At 39.6% G+C, this 13020-nt stretch overlaps 1 protein-coding gene across 1 annotated transcript in view; it reads left to right on the forward strand.

The window, feature by feature from the left end:
* si:dkey-34e4.1 (carboxyl-terminal PDZ ligand of neuronal nitric oxide synthase protein) overlaps positions 1 to 12640 on the forward strand; it is a 58338-nt gene extending 45698 nt beyond the window's left edge. The window contains exon 11 of the mRNA XM_060863361.1: positions 10234 to 12640. Coding sequence (XP_060719344.1) covers positions 10234 to 10702 — 469 coding nt within the window. The 3' untranslated portion in view covers positions 10703 to 12640. The remainder of the gene's footprint in view (positions 1 to 10233) is intronic.
* Positions 12641 to 13020: the final 380 nt, after the last annotated feature.

Genomic DNA, 13020 nt, shown 5'->3' on the forward strand with positions numbered 1-13020 from the left:
ACCTAAAAGGCTTCAAAAAATATATCGTATCAATTCCATTAAGTGAACACAGCGAGCATCGGTGCTCCCTGGTTTTAGTGGTGCGTTGTCTCTTTTTTAAAGGACCAAACATTCTATTGCACTGGAGACATTTCTGAGATTCGCAGAGAGACAGCACTTAAAATGATTCCTTGATTAGCACCATGACTACTGAACGAAGGAGTTGATTGAGACGCACACAGCGTTGAATATTCATATTAAATAAAGAGAGAGAGAGAGAGAGAGAATAGACGTTTTACCAGAGAGAAGGATATGGTGTGTTTTGTATAAAAAGGAGTGTGTGTTTGGTTTTCTTTAGTGCTGGCTGTCTGATTGTTTTTCATATTTTAGTTACGACGCACTCTGTATATGTGTGTGTGTGTGTGTGTGTGTGTGTGTGTGTGTTCGTACACACAATGCTTCCCACTTCCCCTCAGCACTGATTCATAACCAATAGCAGCCCAGGTCTCTGAGCAATCTGAAACTCAAGCTACTCCATCTGGGCAAGATAAAAACAGCGGGTTTAGAGTCGAGCAAGTCAACAACGTTAAACTCAGGGCAGAGATGGAAACACAGAAAAGAGGAACAACAGAAGAAAAAGAGGAAGGAGTGTCACCCTCTGTGTCTGAAGCAGGCCGTGGAATTAACAACAGCTCATATCGCATGTTTCAGCAAAATACTTTAACCGACGTTTAAACAGAATTGCATAAGGAACCTTTCAGGACTGTCGTATACAAAACTGATAACGCAGTGACACACGTTCATTTATCTTTCCTACATTTGTGTCATGCTTTTCATATCTCTCCATCGCCCTCCATCACTCCATCCCTTTGCCTCATTGCTCACACCTTAGATGTGCAGAAAAATATCAATGGATATTACAATGTAGGAGTGCAAACAAAAATAATGAAAGTGTGTTAGAGGACTGTCCTCCCACACTGTTTGACCATGTTATAAATGTGTGTGTGTGTGTGTGTGTGTGTGTGTGTGTGTGTGTGTGTGTGTTAAAGAGTTTCATGTAACAGGTAATGGAAATTTTCTTGACCTTTTGCAACGTTCTGAAGATTCATTACTGTGTGTGTGTGTGTGTGTGTGTGTGTGCATGTGTGTGTGCATGTGTGTGTGCATGTGTGTGTGCATGTGTGTGTGTATGTGTGTGTTTGTGTGTAAAAGCAAGAATCTACAGTACCACCTGCTCTCGAGTTTTCACTTTATGGAAAACAACAGACACACAGACACAGACACACACACACACACACACACACACACACCTGCTCTTCCCTTTTTCGGGCCTGACAGGACGTTTTATTTCCTTGATTGGATTTTTTAGTCTTTCCTTTCTTTTCTTTTTTTTTCTTTTGAAGATTTAATATTAACCATGGGTTCTTATTATTTTTTTTTTTTTATTAAACATCATTTATTAAACACCACAATTACAAACGTCAGTCTCAGGGATGCTGAATTTATTTATTTATTTATTTATTTATTTATTTAATTTACGGTGCTCTACAAAACACCAACATAAACATAGAGACACACATCATTTTGCTTGAGATCTAGTTTTTAATTAAAGTAAAATATAAAATACCAGAAAGAGTTTAATATTGTTAGTCTAATCAAGGGTAGCTAATGTCAGCACTAATGAAGCACATAACTACACTAATGGGTATAATAAGAAAGAAAGAATGAAGTGTATTATTTCCTCGGTCATGCCTTTGGAGGTACAAGTTCATTGGAAACAGGAGATTTGTGTCCACTGTAGCCTTAAATTCCTGTCTCTGGAATGCTTTACGGCTCTGATGTAAAGAGTAGAACATCTGCTTGAAAACCCCATTATATCTGCGATATCTAAAATCCCTGTTCAGAACGTTCCCACTGATGTGTTTCCTTTTTTTTTTCCCGAGGAGAGTCAAACCAAACTTGTGCCCTGTGGTTACATCATTATCGAGACATGCATAATGAAACCGAAAGCAGGACAACGTTCCTGCAGCATTGTTATAAACACAGCATGAAAAATTAGCTGACGACAAGAAGAGCTTTACTAAAATATGCCTCAAGCAGATGTCCCTTATAAACACCGCAGAAATTCGAAGCACTAAGAGCTTATATGAGGCTGTTTAGTACTTTGTACTTTGTAAACACACGCTTACTAAAACACACAACCGTGTTGCTAGCCTTCTGAGGACCCTCGGGCAAAGTGAACTTAACATAACGTCTGCACCTACACCTTAACCTAAGTTAGAAAGGAAACATTTATTTATTTATTTTATTTCTGTTTTTGTATTAAAAATGTAAAAGTTCCAATTTGGGATAAACCACATTTCCACACATGGTTAAAACTGTACGATGTTCGAATTGCTGTAAAAACCCACCACAATATTAAATGCGTGCACACACACACACACAAAAACACACACACACTGACCACTCTCAAAACCGTGAGTCATAGCTTACCAAGAACTGCACGAAACGTCTTCCATGTCGCACCCACGTACCTCCACAATCACAAACACACAGCCGTACACAAACACACACGCGCATGCAGCATAGTTACATGACTTAATTATGTTTTGTTGTTACTGCTGGTCTCTTAGGACCTTTTGTCCCTCTGTCTTCTCATTTCACATTTCTAAGACTGTAATACACACACAGACACACACACACACATGCACCACACTTGCACCCATGTCCACCCAAATGTACACGCACATATATTGTGAAACTTTTCTTTCTATCATGCTTCCTTCACATGTGCTCTGCTCCAGTTATTTCTCCACCCTCCTTACTAATTCAATCCTTTCTGAATTAGTATGTGACAGGATTCAGTTCTGCAAGACCCTGGCTCTCAGCATGTGTATGTGTGTGCGTGTGTGTGTGTGTCTTCCACACTACAGGCTAATGCCGTTCCTGCTCCCTCCTTCTGTTTATATTTTCAGGGTCAGTGCTCTTATGTTTTGTCTGGCTTGGTGTCTGAACACATTGACATTTTTTAAAACTGACTGAATGTGTGTGTTTTTGTGTGCTATGTTCAATCCCCACTCCCACTTGATTATGTCTCTCACTGTGTTTCTGTTCAATCGGTACAGATCCTTATTTGGGCTTTCTTTCTGTATGCATTGACATTTTTCAAAGGAAAAAGAAACTGTGGGTTTGTCTTCAAGTCCCACTGCAGTATGCTTCAGTCTCATGCTGTGTGTGTGTGTGTGTGTGTGTGTGTGTGTGTGTGTGTGTGTGTGTGTGTGTGTGTCAGAAAAATGGAAGGAGAATGGGAGCTGTAAAGGTGCCTGGATTGGCTGGCATTTTGATTGTTGATGCAAATTGCAAGCACTTATAAAGAGTGGTGTGTATGTGTGTGTGGAAGGCCAGCATTAACACTGGCACCTAATGCTTGTACTCTGAGTTAATGTAATAATTCACCGCATTTCACAAACAGTGTTGGACAAATAACTACACGCAAGACAAACAGGTTTCTTAATCATAGTTACTCACAACCATTTCCACTTCATGTAGACTTCTGCAAAAAAACAAATGTTTTTATTTGCTATATATATATATATATATATATATATATATATATATATATATATATATATATATATATATATATGTATACACACTCACCGGCCACTTTATTAGGTACACCTGTCCAACTGCTCATTAATGCAAATTTCTAATCAGCCAATCACAGGGCAGCAACTCAGTGCATTTAGGCATATAGACAATTTGCTGCAGTTCAAACCGGCGTCAGAATGGGGAAGAAAGGTGATTTAAGTGACTTTGAACGTGGCATGGTTGTTGGTGCCAGACGGGCTGGTCTGAGTATTTCAGAAACTGCTGATCTACTGGGATTATTACGCACAACCATCTCTAGGCTTTACAGAGAATGGTCCGAAAAAGAGAAAATATCCAGTGAGCAACAGTTCTGTGGGCGCAAATGCCTTGTTGATGCCAGAGGTCAGAGGAGAATGGCCAGACTGGTTCGAGCTGATAGAAAGGCAACAGTAACTCAAATAACCACTCGTTACAACCGAGGTATGCAGAAGAGGGGGTCCATCCCGGTACTAGTAAAGAAAAGGGGGTCCATGCTGGTACTAGTAAGGTGTACCTAATAAAGTGTACATGTGTGTATGCAGAAGACGGCAGATAGCACTTTGATTCCAGTCCACAGGAAGCACGTGTTATTCTTCAGCTATACTTTTCAGCTGTACAGTTTCTTGTTCTATTGGCATATCATGTGCCATGGATTAACTATGGCATTTGAAATTACGCATAACGTTTCTAAATATAAAACACCGTACAAAGAAGCCGCTCTAAACTTGATAGTATATGGCCATCTTCACATGGATTAAGGTGAGATATCTGAACAAATCTGACGCATTATCACGCATATTACATAAAGTCTGGCGTTAATTTTTGATCCATGATATGTAGTGAAAGTATCTAGTGATTATGAAGCATTAAGTGAACATCTTAAAATCTACTTCATTATATAACACAATTGTGTAATTTATATATATAAAAAATAAATAATAATAAACATTTAAAAAAGGGTAGGCAGGATGCCAGACTATCACAGGGCACAATCACACACACTTACACACCTATTCACACACTATAGACAGTTTAGAGACACCATTCAGTCAATAGTGTATGTCGTTAGACTGGGGGAGGAACCGGGCATGTTCTTCAAGTTTAAAGACTATGACCATGTAAGTATGTTCATGTCAGTTTGTGAGTGAACTCTGTTGCATTAGTTAGAATTGTTATGTCTCATTTTGCAAAAATGCTTGATTTCTTACCTCAGAGAAAAGAACTAGGACACAATGGATTGGAGACCCAAAAAAAATGGTGACTAATGAAATGAAAAGCACCCTGTGTGGCTCGTCGTTACTGCCGGAATCACAGCTGTTTCACACACTTACATAGGAAATGAGTACACACACACACACACACACACACACACACACACACACACCGGATACAACCAAACCTGAATACATTATTCCTAATGAACAGATCATATTTTCTAAACAAGAATACATATAAATTGGAGATACACCATTCTATTTATCCCCATTTTTTTTCTATACAAATGATTGCCTCTAGAAGCCTGACCTAAACATCACCATAAAGGGCTGCAAAAAACATATTTCTACCATATTTGCAATGTAGACCCCTTCCAACTGGTCACATGCCTGCATCATTCTCATGGTGTGACTCCAGAAACTGCAGCACGTCATTGACAAACTCACACATTTTACTAACAGTGTTCTTTTTTTTTTTTTATTTGTGTAGCACTTTTAATCATTGACATTGTCTCAAAGCAGCTTTAAAGTTACTATTTATTTTTTACATCTATCCCTAATGAGCAAGATTGAGGTGACAGGGTCGAGGAAAAACGAGTGGGACCAGGCTCAGAAGGGAACCTAGTAAACAGTAAATGGTTTATAGTCGAATGGATTTGTGCAACTGATAGCTCCTGTGGAACTAATATGTTATAGTCATGATGCTAAACAAGACAGCAGGGAAGACGCGGTGCTTGTCGTTATCTGCCACAACAGCACGGACATTGAGAACTTTGCTTTCAACGAGGTAATGCTTTTTGAAAGCATGCCCATAAAAATCACCAGTCCAACTGGTGCTCGACTAACAGTGTTGATTTATCGACCCTCGAAAACATCACCATGTTGTCTGTACTGTGTAAGTTGACTCTAGCCTCTTCAGTACGGCCTGCTGTAATTTTGTTTTACTTGCCAATTTTAAAGCTTATGATGATACAATACTTCTGTTCTTGCGCACCTTCTGTACTTTGTCACAAGGTCATATCCTAGATCGAATCTGTGCTAAAGGCTTGTAACCACTATCTTGTACACTTTTCACCTTTCTGCTATAATAACATTAATATTATAATAACACACTTAATGGCATCGCTTCACTCTTTGCTTATAGAGACCCATGTGTGCTGATGTCCTTTAGTGCTGGTCCATTGATTCATTTTTCTTCATCATCGATATAAGTATTTAATAAATGTTCACACCAGTCGTGACTATAATGGCCGTTCATATTTTGGCCCAATTTTTAACCTTTTAATTTTAATATAAATTGCTTTCTGCTGATGATGTTATTAATGTTTTCCTTTAATCTCATTGGCTCTCCTGCTTTTCCTCCAGTTCACCAGTTTGTTTGTTTTTAATTGTTGTTGGCAAAAATTATTTTGCTGCAGCTTTTTTTTTAATTAATATTATTAATTTCGAAATTTGCGATTGCAGTTTTTTTTCTTCCTTTACATAAAACATAAATTGGTGAAATTGCAAGCACACACATGCAGTGACTTTCTGTCATAGAAGTACGCAAAGTGAACGCATGCCAAAGCTGTCTTTTGCTTAATGAGTGATGTGTTGTGTTTGTGTTTAGGATTTAAGTCCTTAGCTCTGTGTTGCTTTATGTAGCTCTGTGTTGTTTTGTGTAGCACCATAGTCCTAGAGAAACATTGTCTCATTTCAATATGTACTGCATGAGCTATATACAGTATATTCAGTTCTGCAAGACCCTGGCTCTCAGCATGTGTATGTGTGTGTGTAAAATAACTGCCCATGAACTGAGAAAAGTCAAGCGTGCAGCTGCCAAGATGCCACTTGCCACCAGTTTTGCCATATTTCAGAGCTGCAACATCACTGGAGTGCCCAAAAGCACAAGGTGTGCAATACTCAGAGACATGGCCAAGGTAAGAAAGGCTGAAAAACGACCACCACTGAACAAGACACACAAGCTGAAACGTCAAGACTGGGCCAAGAAATATCTGAAGACTGATTTTTCTAAGGTTTTATGGACTGATGAAATGAGAGTGAGTCTTGATGGGCCAGATGGATGGGCTCGTGGCTGGATCGGTAAAGGGCAGAGAGCTCCAGTCCGACTGAGACGCCAGCAAGGTGGAGGTGGAGTACTGGTTTGGGCTGGTATCATCAAAGATGAGCTTGTGGGGCCTTTTCGGGTTGAGGATGGGGTCAAGCTCAACTCCCAGTCCTACTGCCAGTTTCTGGAAGACACCTTCTTCAAGCAGTGGTACAGGAAGAAGTCTGCATCCTTCAAGAAAAACATGATTTTCATGCAGGACAATGCTCCATCACACGCGTCCAAGTACTCCACAGCGTGGCTGGCAAGAAAGGGTCTAAAAGAAGAAAAACTAATGACATGGCCTCCTTGTTCACCTGATCTGAACCCCATAGAGAACCTGTGGTCCATCATCAAATGTGAGATTTACAAGGAGGGAAAACAGTACACCTCTCTGAAGAGTGTCTGGGAGGCTGTGGTTGCTGCTGCACGCAATGTTGACGGTGAACAGATCAAAACACTGACAGAATCCATGGATGGCAGGCTTTTGAGTGTCCTTGCAAAGAAAGGTGGCTATATTGGTCACTGATTTGTTTTTGTTTTGTTTTTGAATGTCAGAAATGTATATTAGTGAATGTTGAGATGTAATATTGGTTTCACTGGTGAAAATAAATAATTGAAATGGGTATATATTTGTTTTTTGTTAAGTTGCCTAATAATTATGCACAGTAATAGTCACCTGCACACACAGATATCCTCCTAAAATAGCTAAAACTACAAACAAACTAAAAACTACTTCCAAAAATATTCAGCTTTGCTATTAATGAGTTTTTTGGGTTCATTGAGAACATGGTTGTTGTTCAATAATAAAATTAATCCTCAAAAATACAACTTCCCTAATAATTCTGCACTCCCTGTATACAGTATGGTTGAAATGACAATAAGAGCTTCTTGATTTGACTTGACTTGATGCCACATGAACTGTAGTAAATTTCCCCCCAAAAAATACAAGCTCCTCCAAAATCCGCAATCTTACTTGGCCCCTCATACATGGTGTTCCTCAAGGATCAGTACTTGGTCCTCTTCTTTTCGCTATATATACTTGCTTGTGGTCAGATATCTGGTCTTAGCTTCCACAGTTTTGCAACTAACTCAGTTATCCTGAAGCAATACTATATGGTCAGAAGTATGTGGACACCTGATCATCATACCGTCCAATCCGTGGGCATTAACAGCTTCTTGGTGCCCTGTTTGGTATTATAACAACCAGTGTTCTGGGAAGGAAATTCAGACACAAGAGCATTAAGCAACTTCAGGCATCCAGTGAGAACATCTAGTGTGCAACTCTTCACTCCTGCTCACTCTGAGGTCAACAATCTTGGTTTGCTGTAACACGAAACTGACATTAATGGGACAGAACCTTTCATTCCAAAGCCCCTGAACTGCAGAATGGCCTTTTCAGTGACGTTTATGACTACTCTTCCTTTTCTCATTTTGCAATTCAGTCTAAAACATACCTTTTCATACCTTTCCAAGTTCTTTCCCTTTTTTCTTCCAACTAGACTATGTTCCTTTATAAAGCCTTTTTAAAAATGGCCCTCAGTCACATCCCAGCAGAATCGCCTTCATACAGCCCACGCAAACCATCACTGTGCACAGCAGCTTATCTCTATTCCGGAGCATGTTTTTCATCCTTCTTCATCAATCATACAGGTATTATAATAAAAAACTGATCAACTGAGCCTGTTTTGACTAGCAGCAACTTTTCACCCAGCTTCGTAATAGATTCTGACATGAGGGAGGATGTAGAATACAATGTATACATTGTTTGATTTAGCGCACTTCATCTTTGAATGTAGATACAGGCGTTCGGACCACGACTGATACAGATACACGCTTTTATCTCCTTCTGTTTTTCAGAATTTTTTCTTTTGTCTTTCTTCCTTCTTTTAGATATTTTCCTCCTTCCTGTACTCCCATCTCCATTCTTCATTCCACCTTGATATTTCTTATCACGGTTTCTTTCAGAGAAATCTTACTTTCTGGCTTCCTCCCTTACAAATTGCTTCTCTTCTACACCTTTCCAGCTCTCTGTGAGTTATAATTAAGTGTTGCCAGGCATGTGCTAGATAGAGAAAGATCAGACAAATAAAATCAGTTTGAGGTGACATTTCGGCTTACGTGAGGTTGTCTGTGTGTGTGTGTATGTGTGTGGGTCTGGATGATGTGTTACATTCCTTATCGAAGGCACAGTGTATAGGATTAATGCACTAAGGAGTACGCTTGCATACTTCCCTCCTCCTGCTCGAAGCATTGCCAGGCAGTGAAAGAATGTGAAACCATGTGAAAACCTGTGATACTGGACCAGACAGACAGAGACAGACACACACACACACACACACACACACACACACACACACAATCAGCCGTATTTCTGAACATTCAGGACTGACTTACTTTCTATCTATCTATATTGCCTTTGCCTTTTTTTCTCCCCTCCTCTCTCAGCATTTTTTTTCTGTCTCTCCATCCCTCCCTGTCGGTCTGTGCCCCTTGGGAAGCCATTAGATTGGTCTGTGATGTGTATAATGCATCCTTGCACACGTCTCTTTCGTTTTTTCAGAAAGGTGGCTTGACTTTCCTAATTCCTGCAACGAATTCAATTGGTGATTAAAAGACAGTGACTTGAAGTACGATTTATTTTTTGTCATTTTTAATGCACGGAGAATAGAATATGAATGGAATATATATAGACAGAGAGGGAAAGATTCTTTGAAAAGGGGTGGGGGTGGGGATGTTGTTTATGACACTCGCCTGGACTGCTGACTCAAGGCTTATGGAAATAGGGAAGACTGAGAGCAAGAGAGTTAAAGCCTTCCACCAGCTGATACACCATACTCAAATGAATGACTGTCAGTATCCCTATGGTTACTTCTGGGTATGTTTGTGTTACTACATTGTGTATCTGCAAGGAATTCATTTGAAAAGCTGTGTGTGTGTGTGTGTGTGTGTGTGTGCACGCACTTATTTCTCTCCCACAGTTCCCCGCAGTGTAATAGCTGGATAAAGAAAGGGAGGGAAAAGAGGGGAAAGTAAAGACAGTGGGGCAAAGGTTGTCTGTAGTAGGTTGGCCCCCAGAATTGGACACACACAAACAAAAGACCTAAGAACTGGAAATTCCTAAAAGTTTTTCCAATGAGCTTTTTTTTTTTTTAAATTTCATTCCATACATGCCTTAACATAAAAAAAAAAATAATAATAATAATAATAATAATAATAATAATAATAATAATAATAGAATTCAGGTTCTTCTCTGATTCCGTTCTCATTAAAAGCTCTGAGATCAGATTAACTGTATTCATGTCTCTACTGTTCTCTGCACAGGTTTAAAGAAATCATTCCAAAGCTGGACCCGCCCCCTCCTCCGGTCAGCAGAAAGCGCCCAAACAGAACAGGATCAGAAACAGCATCGAGTCTGGCCTTCAGCTCATCCTTCCCTGACATCACACCGTGTTTTGTTTCTCCGGGAGAGTTCGGCAACGATCTCAGCACCTCCTGTTCGGCAAGCGAGGATTCCGGCATGCGCTCTGACATCAAGCCATCCGGAGAGGATCTGTTTGACCGCAACTCCGCCCTGCTTTCTACATCCAGCACCTGCAGCAGTTTACCAGATGACCACCCCCTGGCTGGAACTCCGCCCCGGGCAGCCACGCCCAACAGCTACGAATGCACACTTCCGTTTTCATCACCCCTTAACAAAACCTGCCTTCACATCAGTCTGAGCGATGATGAGCTTCTGGAGGAAGGGATTTTTACCACAGAAAGCCCAATTAGTAACTCACTTAGCAGTTAAGGGCAACAGTACCTTGAAACCAACGAGGGCTTACGTCTGGAAGAAATATAGCTACTTAAGTCGTACTTTCTACTGCAGCAAAAGAAAACCATTAAGTGACAACGGAGATGACAACATCTATAAGACGTTTAGACGCATTTCACAGCTATTATGCATTAGTTTTGTGTCTCTGTATTTTAGTGTAATCATGACTGCTGTGATTGTGCTGTAGTTTAATGGCAAAATCCTTGCCATTGTTATTTTCTTCCCTGTCTGGAGTTTCCCATGGTCTCCCAATTCCCAATTTCTCTGGGTTCTCCAGTTTTCCTTCTAAGGTGGTTTGCCAACTTTTAACTTGGCCCCTTGGTTTGAATGTCTGTACAATGTGTCCTGTAATGTACTGGCATCCTATCATGGCACCCAATGTTAATGGAACATGTTCTGGACTCACCACAACTCAGGATGAATGGATGGGTGGGCCGAAGGATGGATTGAAGGATGGATGGATGAATGGGTGGGTGGATTGCTTAAAGGATAGATGCATGGATGGGTGGATTGATTAAAGGATGGGTGGATTGATTGAAGGATAGATGCAGAGATGAATGAATGGATTTATTAAGGACTTATTTTTTAAGGGTCATATTTAGAGTTCATTGAATAATTTGAACTTTTGCAGACTAAAGTTGAAGACTGAAATTGTGCATATCTTTATCACAAGTAATGCGTGATGGGTGGACTTTACCTACAACAGAAGATTCTTCACAGAAAAGAAAAAAATCAAGTGTGTAACTCTCACCTGATCTTTCTTCAACTAACGTTCTTCACATAAATATTGGACTTAATACAACTCTAAATACAGCTTGCTATCTGCAATATCTAAACACTGTTCATGTGCAAATGTGATGGAAATTTATTTACACTGGACTGCTGTGTATAATAGAAATAATTTTTTTTTAAAAATGATTGTTAACCTAGAACCTAGAAAGGAAGAGGTATTGAAATGTATTAGAAAATATACTTCTTTTTTTTATTAGCTGCTACATTTTATTGTATGAGTTTATACATCTCAAGTCCATGGACTCCTGATTGTCAGAATAGAAGTGAAAATGAAATATTGATGAAATTCACTTCAAGGTTATAAAGCAGATGGGATAAATAGCCAGAGAACATAATATTTATTAAAAAAAAAAAATACAAAAAACACACATTTTCATGATAGAGAAATGTGCAGAGAACAACAGTGAAATGGAAGCAGAGTGAGTTGAATCCAGAAATTATAATCAGAGCAAATCACTGCTCATTGAGTTTGGATTAAGGAGCGGAGTGTTTGAGATTCAAATGAACAAAGCATAATTGAACTTCTGAATCATGTTTGTTAACGCTGCCATGGTGTTATCGTCAAAGCCTACAAAATCCTTATCACTTCCTGAAGGAGAGTGGCAGTGATAAACAGACTTAGCAGTGAATTGACTCAAAGGAAACGAGGCCAAAGTGAATCAATTTTCTTTCTCTGTGGATTTCGTAGTCATGTTTCCGATACAGATAACATCGTGGTGAACTCAGAACATATCCGGTTCTGACTCTGTTTATTCCTAGTCCAATAGCAGTGATGACACTGAGGTAGGTTTAAAATGAACCCGACAAACCTGACAGACTTTTATGACACAAAACTGTGAAATGTGCTTAAAGACATTAATAAGAGCAATAAGAGATATATCAAGAAGAGCGGTTAGCTTTGTGTACTAGCGAAAGAAATAAGAAAATGAAAGAATGAGAAAGAAGGGATTAATAGAGGGGAAAGATGGGGTGAGCAGGGGTGATGATCTGCAGCCATGAGTAGGAGGAAGTAGGTGGAAAAGACATGGAAGTAGGGAGTGAATTTGCAGGATCACTGTGGAAGCAGGTAGTTAAACCTACAGAGAAATAAAAGAATAAATAAACAAAACCCATCTTAAAACATATAGCAGTGTTTTCTGTTTTATTTTTCCATGTTTATCCATTTACTCATTACTGTAAATATGTTCTGGTGACCAGATGTCCTTAGGGTTTCGGTTATGAACCTGGGGTTTCATCCATTGACTTGGCCAGCCTCTTCAGCCTGCACGATGACTCATGTTCTTGCTGTATCTCTCACATCCTGGCGCCATCTTGCATACTCAGCTAAACTCAGGAACATTACAGCTCGTTCTTTCTGCCTAAATGCATTTTCAGTGCTACAGTTAAACTGCAGTGTCTCCTGGTCTAATGGCATCTTGTTTGAGTTCATAGTACTGCAAGGGTTAACCCCTTAAACATCTGTATTATTCAGTAACCCTTCTTAAGGCATGTTAATATATAAC

This window comes from Tachysurus vachellii, chromosome 26 (genome assembly GCF_030014155.1).
Source record: "Tachysurus vachellii isolate PV-2020 chromosome 26, HZAU_Pvac_v1, whole genome shotgun sequence".
Taxonomy (NCBI): domain Eukaryota; kingdom Metazoa; phylum Chordata; class Actinopteri; order Siluriformes; family Bagridae; genus Tachysurus; species Tachysurus vachellii.